Source organism: Molothrus ater, chromosome 16 (genome assembly GCF_012460135.2).
Source record: "Molothrus ater isolate BHLD 08-10-18 breed brown headed cowbird chromosome 16, BPBGC_Mater_1.1, whole genome shotgun sequence".
Classification (NCBI taxonomy): Eukaryota; Metazoa; Chordata; class Aves; order Passeriformes; family Icteridae; genus Molothrus; species Molothrus ater.
In genome coordinates, this window is record NC_050493.2 from 14,082,621 (window position 1) to 14,097,505 (window position 14,885).

The 14,885-nt window shown below is 41.8% G+C and overlaps 1 protein-coding gene across 5 annotated transcripts in view; it reads right to left on the reverse strand.

Moving 5' to 3' along the window:
* CREBBP (CREB binding protein) overlaps positions 1-14,885 on the reverse strand; it is a 97,772-nt gene that overhangs the window by 44,330 nt on the left and 38,557 nt on the right. For all 5 annotated transcript variants that reach the window (XM_036392532.2, XM_036392531.2, XM_036392533.2 and 2 more), the window contains 3 exons: positions 14,613-14,789; positions 4,880-5,129; positions 3,298-3,411 (listed from right to left, as the gene is read on the reverse strand). In XM_036392532.2, coding sequence (XP_036248425.1) covers positions 3,298-3,411; positions 4,880-5,129; positions 14,613-14,789 — 541 coding nt within the window. The remainder of the gene's footprint in view (positions 1-3,297; positions 3,412-4,879; positions 5,130-14,612; positions 14,790-14,885) is intronic.

The window sequence follows — 14,885 nt, forward strand, 5'->3', positions numbered from 1 at the left end:
AGCAATTGAAAAAAACAAGAGACATGTTTTGTTTGTAGATCTTACAGTCACTGACAGTAAGATTGAACAAGCTGGATTTCATTTTGTTTTCACAGGAAAAAAGACTCCACTGAAGAAGTTGCTGCCTCCTCCTCCTGGACACATTTCCCTGTGCATGGATGCACTCACTCCTTCCTCCTCTGCAAAGGACTGGCTCTCAAAAGCTCCACATGCAGGTTCTCTTCCATGTCCTGCTGCATCAGCCAGCTAGATCATGGTCCCTGCTTCCACTTCCCTCATCAGATTCCTGCTCCTTCATCCCTGACTTCACACACACCACAATTTCTGGTGTTTTCTCTAAAATCACACTTTTAGGTGAAGATGAGTTAGCTCAAGTTTCATCTTTTTTAATCCAGCTTTCTCCTTGCTGCATTTTATTTAAAATTTTCCTACGAGAAAAGCTCCAGAGGAGATCAGCTCCATGTTCACAACTCCTCTTTCCAGTCTCACTCATCTGAGTGTGGATCCCAGGGGTTTTCCAGGGTCTCCTGAACCTGGAATGATGCACACCAGGTGCTGCACATGGGGATGGCCCAGGACATTACAAATGGGAGCAGATCCAGGAGCTGCGGCACAACACACCTGCCCAGGCCAGGAATGGAAGAATTAAGGAGCTCAAGCAAGTGGATGACAAGATGAATCTTCAAAAAAATAACTGACACAGCTACAAAACTAGGAAATATATCAACAACTGTTTGCAAAAGTTTGTGACTCATATGGTGTTGGGCCCAGCAGGGAGCAAGAAGAACTTCCTAACAAAAACAAGCCTTCAACCCCAAAATATTTCAACCAAATTTCAAGCCATTACTTCAAAACACAGGATTCACTTGCTTATTCAAAAGAAAAGCTTAATGTTTTACCATTAGTGCAAAATAATATTTGTTTTCCAGTTTCCCCTGTCCCCTCAGAGGTATATGGGACACACAATAAGAACCATGTGGAACAGAAAGAATTTTAAATTTGTCCCAACATGTCCTATTAACAAGTCAGGTCACTATCAACCATTATAGTAAAATATAGTTCAAGAGTGTTTTAAAAGAAATAAAAAAGGCAATACAAAAGAAACCTAGCACAATGTTCTTTGCAAAAAAACCCAACACTAAAAGACCTGCACAGAAACAGCTCCAAGGCAATAACCTAAACCCCAGGACTTTCCAGGACTTGCAGATCCCCAAGGAGTGGGAACAGAAAGCTACAAAAGCACAGGAATGACTGAGCATGGAAGTGAGGCACCACCTTGCATGGCTCAGCATGCTCAACTGCAGAATGTTCTGAAAGGTGGGCACCCTTTGGAACAGCTATGAGAGCCCAGCATGGCCACCCCAGGACTGAAACAACAACAGGGAAACAGGGATGGGCCCAGGAAGGAGGTTCTGGACTCTCCCTGCAATAGGGGGAGGATCACCACACTCCTCACTCCTTTTTCCCTTTCTGAATGTTCTCTCTATTCTGCCAAATGCAGACTCCCTCCTTCTCCCAGTTCAGTAGAAGCTACTCTGTATTATTCTTAAACAAGACAACATTTTCTTCCAGTCTAAAACTACTCTAGCTCTGGTTAAAATCCACCTGATCAGGCCCAACATTTAAAAATGCACATACCAATGTAAATCATTTCACAAACCCTCCTGAATGCACAAAAAGGAGTACCTTTCATAATACAGCTAAAAAAGTACTTTAAGTGTTCCTCTTTCACTTCCAATAAACCATGAGGTGTTATGTGTATGACTCAGACATAATCCAGGACAAAGAACCCTGCACCACTGGTTTATTGATTAACTGAATAGAAGGAGATTTCATATTTATCTCCCTCCATATGCAACAAGAGAGACCAATTCTACACTTATCCACTATAATTCTGTTGCAGTCAGACAGTATCATATTTGATTCCATAGCAAAATTATTTTTAAGGCTTGTTTATGTTCCAGTTTTTGTTCTCTTATGATCAGCTGTATGAGCAACCAAACAAATGGTGCACAAACTACTTTTCACCAGCAGCTTGTATTGAAAAATACAATTCTGTTCTGGTAGATGTTGTTAGCACTTTGATAACAGCTGTGTAATAAGGATGTTAAACACAAATGGACCATGTCATATTAAAAAGCAAAGCTTTCAACACATTTTTCAAGGGTCAAACAAGTAATCACTTGCAACAAATTACTACCTTCAAAGCACAAGATTTATCTTGTTTACCATGGAGAAGTTTGGTAAAATGAAAACAAAATCCTGACTTCCAAGTAGCTCTACAGTTGTAATTTTTTCAGTTTGGAGGAGAAAAACCCCTACTTAAACCATAAAGAGAACATCCTCAATGGATAATTTTGGTAGTTTTAGCAGCTACTCCCCCCCTGCCTTAATCCCACCTAACCTAGGAGCAATTGTCCATCCTCCAAGGTTTACTGGAGCTCCCCACTGCAGTCTCAGCTTAGCTGGAAATTAGCAGAATGCTTCCAATCCAATTCCAATGTACAAGCTTTGCAAGTCCTGCAGCTATTTTCCACTTCTTAACCCTTATTTAAATATACTTAGGCAAACATTACTTAAGACTTCTAGAACTTTACATTGATGCTGTAAAATGTTCCACCCTGGCATCTTTTCAAAGGACTTGATGAGAAGCAAACCTGTAAGTTGAGAATTTTCTTTTTCAGAGTAAAAGGGAACAAGAAATAAACTACAAATGGACTGGCCCCAAGGATCAGTAACAGCTCAGCTATTATAAAAACCAGACATGATCTGCAGAACTACAGCTAATCTGTACCAGTGTTAAATACAATGATTAAGACACCCAGACCTTTTTACATGAGAGAATGATTTTTTTCAAATATTTTTGATTATTTTAAATCATTAGCATTTCTATTTAAGTTGTTTCTAGCAAAAAGAAACACAATCAAGTAGCTGATCTCCTCCCCAAGCCCCCCTACATCCAAAACTGCTTCATAACTGGAATCTATTGACCTGCCTCACAATGGAACACCAGTTAGGAGTTGCCACACCCTTTAGAAAAGATGTGTGCTTGAGCTCAGACTTGCCCAATTATTTGTGTATTTAAGTACACTTATGTATTTAAGTATTACTGTATTTAAGTAATGAATTGCATTCAATGATCAGAAATTGAAACTCACTGGTATATTTATCCTTGTACAAACTGTTAACAGCTACTAACTTTGTTGGGACACTGCCAAGAGTTTATTCCTCCATTGCCCACATGATCAGCTTTGGTTTAAGAGTTTCAATGGTGACAGCAGGAAGAGAAATACTCACGTTGTTGGTTTCTTTTGTCACTGGCATTTTTCAGAGGAAGGCACACGGGACAGTCGTGCCGAGTACAATTCTTCCAGTGGGAGATGATTTGTCTCGAAGATGCACAATGAGCAACTGCAGCAAAGGAAAGCAAGAGTTAAGAGTCACTCCTTGGCTAATTGGTTTTGAATTATTTCGTTTTTTAGAGCAATTTATTCTTCAAGTGGTTTTGAACTATTTCATTTTTTAGAGTAACTCTACTCTTTCTCCTTCACAAGCAATACTAAAACCACAAACAAGTAAATTTTTTTGTGATCCACCAGCAAATGAAGGAAACTAGTCCTAAAATTTATGACAAAGACATGGTGGACACTACACCCTCCTTGTACAACAGAGATGAAAAGGATGATTGCAAGGCTACACTGCTACCATCCTACTTCCAAAAGGCAAATATTGCAATACTGCAATACATATAACTAAATACAACTGAAATATCTTGTGATCCAAGTGCAAATGAAGGAAACTAGAGCTGAAATTTAAGACAAAGACACAGTGGACATCACACTTAATACAACAGAGGAGATGAAGAAGATGCTTGCAAGGCTATACTCTGTACCACCCTACTTGATGAGAGCAAATGTTGCATTCTGTTTTCTAAACGGGCAGAGCTGGGAGCAGCTTAACCACAGAGCCAGTGCTGACAGTCCCTTGTGCCAGGCACAGGGGACCCTTGGGCTGGGAAGAGCAATGTGGTATTTTTGGGGTCCCCTTGTCATTGGAAAGAATGATGAATCTGACTCAATGCTCTTAGAAGGCATATTATATTATATTATATTATATTATATTATATTATATTATATTATATTATATTATATTATATTATATTATATTATATTATATTATATTATATTATATTACATCATATCATACTATATTATACCATATCATACTATATTATACTATATTATACTATATTATATTATACTATATTATACTATATTATACTATATTATATTATATTATATTATATTATATTATATTATATTATATTATATTATATTATATTATATTATATTATATTATATTATATTATATTATATCATATTATATTATATCATATTATATTATATCATATTATGGTATTATATTACATTACATTGTATTCTATTCTATTGAATTATATCATATTATATTGTATCGTATTATATTATATTGTATCATATATCATATATCATATCATGCCATATTCTATCATATCATATAATATTATATAATACTATACTAAATATACTAAAGAATAGAGGAAGGATACAGACAGAAGGCTTAACAAGACAATAATGAAAAACTCTTGACTCCTTTCAGAGTCCCAACACAGCTGGCTGTGATTGGTCATTAAGTTAAAACAACTCAAACAATGACCAGTTGGTAAACAATGTCCAACCCACATTCCAAAGCAGCAAAACACAGGAGAAGCAATCAGATCATTATTGTTTCCATTTTTCTCTGAGGCTTCTCAGGAGAAGAAATCCTGGTGAAGGGATTTTTTAGAAAATACGGCAGTGCCAGAGCAAGGCTGGGGCCAGGGAGGGCAGGGAGGGCTCACCTTGGCAGGCCTTGCCAGCCTGGCAGTGTGTCATGTGGTTGAGGACGTTCTTCATGGTGCGGCAGTGGGGCAGGGCGCAGGCGCGCACCTCGCCGTTGGCCTGCTCGCGCCGCTGACACTTGTGGGCGTGGAGCAGCAAGACCAGCTGCTGCTGGATCAGCTTGCGCTTCTCGGGGTCTGCCGTGGGCCCGGTGGCCATGGCCTGCGTGGGGACCATTCCCACCTGCTGCACTTGGGTTTGCATCTGGGACTGAGAGAAAAAAGGAGAGTTCAGCCTCGTGCCGGCGCGCCGCGGTTCTGTCTTCGTCTTTTTTATCCCAGAAGTGTTCACTGAGCTACAAGGGTTATTGCACCACTCTCAAACATTTCTAATGCTCAAACAACATCAGTGTATTGAGAGTTAAACACTCTGTTAAAACACTTACATAAACTAGAGTTGAAATAACGAGCCATTCAAAACACTGTTTATTAGAGGGACCATCATTCCAACAGCAATGAGCTCTTATGAGCTCAGAGGTGGAACTCTTTAAGGTCCCTTCCATCCCACACCATTCTATAAATCTATAAATTCAATACTCTATTTTCATACTACAGGTCAGATTTTCATATCATACATTTTATACACATCAATCTCAGTTCCTTGTCTCTAACAAAAAGAAGTCCAATGGGAGAAGACAGTCAAAATTCTCTGACTGTCTCCATGTATTACAGCAAAAGGCAGAGCTGATTTTTCAAGCCTAAATTAATCCTTTTTGGCTTCAAGTGATATCCCTTCCACAGAGAAAATTCCCAGGGCAAGCTGTATATAGTTTTCTCCTAGGAGGGGCCACCTAAATCTGGGTTGCATTATGGCTGCTGAGGAGAACTAGAGCTACCACAGGGTGACACTGGGTTCTATCAGCTCTAAAATCCAATGTTTTACTTCCAGCACCCATTCTTTATGGACACACTTCTGCACCAAGGCTTGAGCTCTGCCTGACAGCTGCAAACCCACAGAGCTCTTCAGTTTAAGGCACAGCTTGTAACAGTGCAGAAGAGAAACAGCCTCTTTAACATGTCAATTATTCAGCACAGATCAGGCAGCTTTCCACCTTCCTGGACTAATGTAGAAACTTTACTTTCAAAATTAAACATATCCACAGGCTGCAATGAATCCCCTAGCAGGAACAGATATGGGACTGCAAAAGTGCTGCAATCCCTGTGATTTGTAGCCTGAATTAATCTCATGGACAAACAAGCAATTGTCTCAAGAATCAATTTGATTATGCACTGTGAAAACAGGTTACTACAGGAAAACTCACCAAATTCCAAGCTACCTAAGGAAAACCAGCCCTGAAATCCACTTTAAAATAGAATATAGGAACATTAGGATTATGCTGGGGAGGAAATAGAGGAAATAGCTCAGTACTGCCTGCAGAACTACTAACCTACAGCTGACTACAGCCTGTGTACCACATTTAAAGAAAATCAGGTTTAAGTGTCAGCATACACCATTTCTAGCCCATTCTACTTCTGACCTTTGAGAAGGATTCCCCAGGAAATTCCACAGCCTACAAAATCCTAATTTTCTTAGATTAACAAAAAGTTCCCTGCCCAAGTCTTTCCTAGTCCAGCAGCAAGCTTTGTCCCTGCACATCAGGTTTTGGAGCTCGCTTTTCTTCTGGGGAATGAAGCACACAAGATCAAGTAGAAACCACCATGCCTGGTATTTGATGGAAGAAGTGGAGACTCCACCACTTGGTAGTGATTGTAATAAGTCTTAGACAAAGAGAATTGCTGAATCTGTCTTGAACTCTCAAGAGAAAGAACAATAAAAGGAATAAGGGGGTGAATGAAGGAAACCCATGAACATCTGCTCCCACTGCTTGCAGCTGAAATTCAGTCTTCCATTTCTCCTGTGAGCAAATCCATAGAGCAGAGAGGTTTTGCTGAAACAATTCTTGGGTCACAAATAGGAAACAATTAGTTCAGCTAATCTGCAGAAAAATACAGGGATCATGCCAAAGAAAATCTTGTTGGAAGCGATGCTTTCATCCCAGTCAAAGAACTGTTTCCCAAGCCAAGTCCTCCTTTTGTTACTACCCTTCCAGTTAACAGACACAACTGCAGCTGTATCAGCACAGATGTCCTGAGCCAGGAGGGATACTTGAAGACTGAGTAACAAAAAAAGCAGAATTGCAGAGTATCAGTGGTTTGAAGAACAAAGCAGTCTCAGTCCAGATCAGTGTGTTGCTGGTAGGGCAAAACCCCCTCAGAATAGAAAACTTCTTCAGGTTGCTTCACCTGACTGACTGACAATGTTCTTGCTGAAGAAGGAAGTTCAGGCACTTCTGGACCCACAATTAAAAGAAATAATTCAGTAGTCAGATAAGGCAAAAAAGATATTTTTGTTTCTCTTGCCACTTGCTCCACCATTAACAGAGCAAATGGATCAGGGGCGGAAATGGGCTAAAGCCTCTGACAGAGATGGGAATGTCAAGAATCAGTTTTCTGGAAACTGAGTTATACATACTTCTCTAGGGTAAGGCAGCTATTAATACCCTTTAAATTATGGAAACTCATTCAGAGAGGAAGATGGTTCTGCCCTGTCCCTATCCTAAAGGGCAAAACCTTCCTGCACGTCTGGGCAGCACAGATGCACAAGTATCTCATTCTTGTGGACTTAGATGGACTCAATGTTCCCTGGTGGTTTTACTTTACTGAAGTGACCAGTAATTCTCCATGGTTTTATGTATTTATATTCAAAAGCACTCAACACTGCTGAGATGGAACACTATGTACCTTTTCTTAGAAAAGTAGGCAGCAATCTCAGCAGCAGGGGCAATCTTACAGCAGGTAAACAATGCAATACAGAACTCTACCTCAGCTCCACTCTACAGAGCATTATGGTTTTAAAATACTTTTCTTCTGTAATTTCTGTTTATTTCCATGTTTTTCTCCTTCTCCCTGATAGAAGAGTGTGACTTTCACTGTATGAGGACAAATCCTGTGTTTAAAAAATGCCTTTTAGTTCTATAAGAGAGGTTTGTAATCAACAGCAGGTCTTAGTGAGGCTATGAAGAATCCACTGCCACAAATCCCCCACACAGGTACATTAAGGTGAAACACCCCCCAACTTCTTCAGCTCCCTTCCAACCACAGGCTTAAAGTGTGATCCTGAAGGTCCCTTCCAGAGAAGGAATAGCAGGCACAAAGTGGATACACACATGAACTGTAAATGTCTCAATTAGTAATATATAAAAATATATTTATATTATATCATATATATATGTAATATATATAAAAATAGAACTTTCAATTAGCAATATTTCTATCTGAATTAAGTCTTCATAGTGTGACCAACTCCAATAATGAGTATCCCAATACTTTTCCAGTAAGATTCAAAAAAGTCTTTCCTGCCCAGAGGATTTGCAGGAATGCTCTAGCTAAAGTGCTGAACCAGCTCTGTAGGGCCCAGGGAGCATCATTCTGTCCCAAAACTGAAAGAGAGCTCAAGCAGCAGCTACTGGGGGCATCAAGGCCAAAGGTGTTCCCCAGTGCAGCCACCTGATGAGCAGAGCTTTGCTGGGGAAGCGACACAGAACCTGTTTACACTTCTTGCAGTTCACATGGATGGTGGTTTTACACCAGCATGGAATGAGCAGCCTGGTCCTGTCCAAACAGGAAGGATTCTTGTGACACCAGGAACCCCAGGGTCAGCTTTGGCCCCAGAGGTTGGAGGCTCACAGCTGCACAAATGGGCTGAAACGAGCACTGCATGCACAAATATTTCCATGTGTGCCCCAAAACCCTGCAGTGCTGCATTTCCTCACCCAAGGAGCAGGAGGAATCAGAATCTGAGTCTGCATGGTGGGCAGAAGGCCCCAAGGAGAGGAAAAGAGGCTTCCTGAAGTGACATGGCCTCAGAAGGCCATCCTGCTGTCTGGAGGGGAATAAGTGATGCCAGCCTGTGACACCAACCCGAGCACTGGCACTGCTCTAGGAAATCAGGAGAGGTAGGAATAGGAAGATATCCAGCTCCTGAACACAAAGCCTACAGAATCCCAGAATCCCAGAACCATTTCAGGCTGGAAGAGCCCTCTGAGATCATCAAGGCCAACCTGTGCCCAATCTCCAATTTATCACCAGCACTGAGTGCCACCTCCAGGCTTTCCTTGGACACCTCCAGGGATGGGGACTCCAGCACCTCCCTGGGCAGCCAATGCCAGTGCTGACAAACCTCCCTGGGAAGAAATCCTTCCTGATGTCCAACCTGAAGCTCTCCTGGAGCAGCTTGAGGCTGTGGTCTTAATATGAAGAAGGTGTTTAGAGCTCAGGATTTATCCCAAAGCTTTGGCACAGACATGGATAAAGGCAGAGTGTTCATGTCAAGGGTAAACAGGAATATTTTTGACTTTTAACTTCCACCTCTGAGGGTGGCACTGGCAAATGAACCTGCAAGCCCATGACAACCTCAAAGGTGGGAAGGCTCCTATGGTCAGGCCACAGAAAGAACCTGAATAGTTGGTCAGTGCACTTCACTTTTAATTGCTAATGGAATTTTGTTTTAAAACCAGCAAAGGTCTCAGTTCTATGCCATTGAGTCTGCTAGACATGAAGGCTGGATAAGCATCTTTCTTAAGGATACACTTGTGGAGTTTTATCTCATTTTCTGATTTTGCAGGACCAGCAAATGCCAAGAAACATACCCTGAAGAAGTGTTTCAAAGTAGAAAAAAGGGACAAAATACAGGAAGGTGTAGCCAGATTTCAGCTCTCATATATAGGAAACTGCCTGAGCAAAATATTGAGAGGTTATATACCCTACATAAACCTCATTATTTTAATGGGGGACAAACAGCCTGAGGAAAGAGGAACATTAAAAATGCCAGACAGCAAATGCTGAATAGAAAAAAGGATAAAGCACAAATGAGAAGTTTGTAAGGGAAGGAAAGCCATGCTGCTGGAGTGCTGGCCATGGAGCACCTCAGCTGCTGGGATAGGTAGGACACAGCAAGGGATACTCTCCACTGTTAGATTTGCATATGGGGGAGGGGACAGTGGAACACGGGCCAGAGCATTGGGAAAAGATTAATTCCTCTTTGTCAGCTTTTGCCAGCCTGGCACTGTATTTACAGATGATGCAAAAGCTAAAATATTCCACCATTCAAAGCAATCCACATGCCCAGGATGAACTCCTGCACTAAGGCAAGACAGAGATGCTCTGCTCCCAACAAAACAACTTCCTTTCCTTGGCACTGAACACTATCTGCTGGATTTGTTTCCAGGTTATTAAGATCTTCTCCTTTAGACCTAAGTAGAGCATTTTCCCAGCTGTCCACTGCTGTAAATCAGGTGGGATTTTCTTGAGGAAGGGAAGGAGTGAGCTTGCCTTGAACGAGAATCTGAATTTCAGAGTGGAGGTCAGGGCAGGCACAGGGAAGGTGAGCACAGAGACAGCAAACCCAGCAGAGACTGGGAGGATGCTGAAGAGAGCAGCAAGCAGACACTCAGCATGCTGCCAGTGCAAGAGCCACAGACCTTTCCACAGGGATAGAGGAGAGTGGCTGTGCTGCAAGAGAGGAAAAATCACAGAAAGGGTCAGAACACAGGCCTTCCTCCCTGGAAGGGCACTAGAGTTAAGTGATTCTTCATAAAGCCTTTTCTTTCTGGTCTCTAGAATAAAATACCAGTTGTCTATTTTAAGTAGCTACAGTTCTACTTGCTCTAATTAAACCTGGCCTCCCAGTTTAAAAGCTTTCTTCCTCTCCCTCAGAGGTCTGCAGCAAGGCACACCTGAGACATCCTCACCCCCCAGTCACTTCTTCCGTCTTCTGATCAAAATCTGTTATTACAGAAATCCATAGGACATAAAAAGAAACAAAGAAGAACACTAAAGAGAGCTCCTGATGCAGTTTAGCACGAGATGAGGGGGGAAAAAAAGCACAGAAGAAGATCTGCTGCTCCAATTCTAAGTCAAGAATTGAAGAAAAATTATTTCCTTCACTCCCAAAAAGCAATATTCTCTCAACTCCATCTGCTGGTCATAGGGATAACTGTGAAACCATGCTGGTGTCTGGAAGCCAAACTTCCCCCATTGTGCTCCTAAGCCATGCAGAAATACCAGATTTACTGGTATGCCCACGAAGGAACCATTCACCACCACCCTTGGAACGGGCAGCACTGCAGGGAGAGCAGAGCTTCAGCAGCCTTGGTGGAAAAGGCTCACAGGGCTCCCCCCTGCAGCTCCTCCCAGAGGCTGCACGATCCTGAACTGGCTGCTGGCTCCCAGACTGGCTGCACACCACGCTGAGAGCCCCAGAGCAGAGCGTGGCTGCCATCCCCAGCCCGGGGCTGGTGCATGATCTCAGCAGCACAGCACTGCCAGCCCTGCAGCAGAGCCATTGCAGCAGCACTGAGCCTCAGCAACGTGCCACCAAAACTTCCAACATCAGAAGCAAGGCTTTTCTTTTGGAAACAAGCATTCACTCCAGTTTTCAAGCTGCCCATTCTGCCTATCACCATTAAAAAACAAAACAAACAAACAAAATCAATCCATCCTGCTGGCACTGAAAATTAATACCTTAATGCTGACCTCTTAATCATTTTAATAGCATAAGGTTTGTTCTTCTTTTCTAATTAAAGAGATTAATCCAAACGTGCTTCTCAGGGTGTAGTGTAAGGTCATGCCTGGAGCATGGCTGCAGCGAGTTAACCCTTCAGAGACCCACTTTACTGGGGGGGATGGACAGTGCTGCTCTCAGCAGAGTGATAGCCTGAATTTGGATCAAAAATCCAGATCCACAGCTGCAGCACATTTGTCCTGGCTGTCAGGGTTATGCCTGGCAGTGGGAAAAGTCCTGGTTACTGTTGGGGACAGGGGTGTCACACAGTAATGATTAGAATAACGTGGGTTAAGAAATGTAATCATCTTTTACTTTTGCAGCGCACGTATAAGGTGTATGGCTAAAGACTGAAAGGAGTATTTAAAAATATTTTGTTTTTCAGGACTTAGGAGTCCTCAGACAATGACTGCACTTTTCTGCTTCCTCTTCTCTTCTTTAAACACCCCCTGTGGTAACCACAGTGCTCAGTGCCATGCTGCAATCTGGTTTCCTGCCTCACACCACCAAGTGTTCTCGTCCATGTGGCTTTGTCTCTCACATGGAATAGTACTTGGGGGGCCCTTTCAGATAAGGATAGCACAGAGGGCTGGTTTAGCAAGATATGTGGTTGCACTCATCCCACAAAGGACCCTGTATGGAGTTTTTGGGGTTTTTTTAAATATGCAGTTGTCTTTCACTTGCTGTTGTGGATGGAGCCTGAACTGACCCTGCACAGGTTCATTTTTGATGGATGTTAACATAACACAATTGCCTTTTCCACACCACTGCTGCCTCCCTCAGAGAGCAGGACAGGCTGTGTCTCCAGGCCAAGCACATGAAATAAACCATCATCTCCAGGGACCAAAGCATCCCAGGACACAGAAATGGCAACGGGATTGCAGTAAGAACACCCAGCAGGAATTGTGGATTGCAGCTCTGCTCTGGGGACCTGCCTCTGTCACCAGCTGCTTTTCACAAGAGCCATTGGGGTCACATTTTGGTTGCCCAATGTGAGTGACAGATGTCACTTAAATGTGTGTTTCTGTAACTCATGGAACTGCTGTGGATGTTATTTCACCCTAAGGTAATGCCTTAACTTATCAAATAAGGTTTAGCAAGCTAGAGCCTACAAACCTCAAGTTCTGAGTCAGCAGATTCTGCCAGTCTTACTCTCCTTGTGCCTCTGTGCTTAAAACTGGGGCAACACATCTTTATCTCAGAGAGGTGGCTGTGAAAATGAACTAATCCAAAGAATAAACCTGCTCCAGTGCTGACTGCCACAGGAAAGAGCATTTGGAAATGACCAAGTGAGATATATTACAACATTCAGCCAGCAATGCCCACAGCTGCACACTGAGCTGCAAAAATAGAACTAAATGTTGACTGTGTGCTCTTTCCAGGGGCTCTGTTCATATTGTTCACTGAATAAAGCAAAGTCCCTGTGGAAGGAATAACATATGGCCATGGATGTGCTATTACCAAATAATTACACTGCCTTACCCACTGTTGCCAAATAAAGGTTAAATTCTAACAAGTGTGACATTTCTTTTTAAGTTCTTGGCTTTGCAATAAAAATGTTTAGATGGAAATTCAGTTTTTGAAGTTACACCCCTGTCAGGACCGCCATGCCTCTAACCCCCACATGAGCTGAGCCCTTTGGGCTCCACAGTGCCAATGTCTGTTGGCTGAAATGCCCATTGCTCTCTGTGGTGGTGTGAGAGAAAAGAAGATATATTGGACATGCAAAGCTTTTGACACCTGAGAAATAAAGACAAATGGTTCTGATTGTTCTCTCAGTTGGTATTTTTGACATTTTGAAACTGCAATTGATACTACTGGGAAAGTTTCCTTTGCTTTCCTCTTTCTCTTGGACAAGATGGAAGAAAGAAAACAGTTTTTCATTTTATTCCTCTCCCATCACCTGACAAGCCTTGATGGCAAATGCCTTTTTTATTCCACCTGAATATTGACCACTACATCCTATACTGGTAAGGGAGTATATTAAGACTTAGACTTTCCCAAACCTGACTTTTAAATGAGCACAAAATTAGGCCTTAAGATCACCCAGTCCCTGAGATGAATACAGCATTTTGGGGAGACCTGCAGGTTTTCTGCAGCATCAGGACAATAACTCACTTGCTTTACACCTGATCCAAACACCTAACACAATAAGAGTAGTCATGCAGCAAACTGTCTCTTACAAATATTCTTCATGAGTGCAAGTGGTGTTCTGAACATGGTGTTAATCCAGTCACAAGCTCCTTTCCATAATCATAAACAGTAAATGATATTAGAGAAAGATTTCACAGCGTAACGAGAGGAAAATTAGGAAGTGATTCTCTAAAATTGAGAAAAGAGGAAGTTTATTGCATCCTCTTGCCTCTCATACAGAGCTTATTAGTGACAGGCAGGTAGCAACCACAGTGATGGAAGAGCAAGCATTGGTTGTGCCAAAAAATAGCTTTTTTGGATTTAAATGAAGAAATAAGCAATTTGCAGGTCTTACAAGTTTCTATAGTAACTGCTATCATGTATAAGAATATAAAATGCAACAAGCTGGAGTTTCCATAGAAACAACACAAGCAGTTTGATTAATACGCAACATCCTGAGACAAACGGGAATATTTAATTTAACTTTATAAAGAGAACTCTGGTAAACATCATACTATAAACTTGTAAGGTGTCCTAATAAAAACTGTTCTGGCAAGTTTGTGACATGCAAGTCATGCACAGTATAAAGTGAGAAGCATCTGGGGTGTTTACCACATCAGTTTCTAAGGATATGAGGTTCTATTTAGCTTCATCAGGAAGGTGGTGATGTACCCAGCACATTGTAATTGACCCAACACATTCTAATTGACACACAGAACCTGAAGAAGACATTTTTATCTGGTTTAAAATGAAATATACCAGCCAAAATGAAAGGATTCAATGCAGTTTTTATAATTATGATCCTTGAGAGAGTATAACCACTGCATAAAAATGGACAGAAGTTTTATATACACACTGCAGAGTGGAAATGAGAAACCACGGGACCACTCTGATGTTTAAACGACCATGAAGAAGTAATCTGATAGTGTTGGATCACCCAAAAACTTCGAAAGCACTAGGAAGAGGTAAAGATTGCAGGAAGCAGCAGGTCCAACTCACCATGTTTGGCACACTGGTGACGGGAGTACTCTTGATGTCGGCAGGGAAGGGAGACAGACTGTTGGCCATGCCCGGCTTGCTCGGCAACTGAGGATTCACTCCTGCAGCTCCCATCTGCTGCCCTCCAGTTTGACTGAAAGGTTGCCCAAAGGGAGTAGTGTTACCTGTCATTCCCAGCTGGAAAAGAATGAATGAATGAAGTGATTAGAATTTTTGTGATTCCAAAGGGAGATTAAAAAAAATTCAAACATATGTCAAATATCCGTCTTTGCA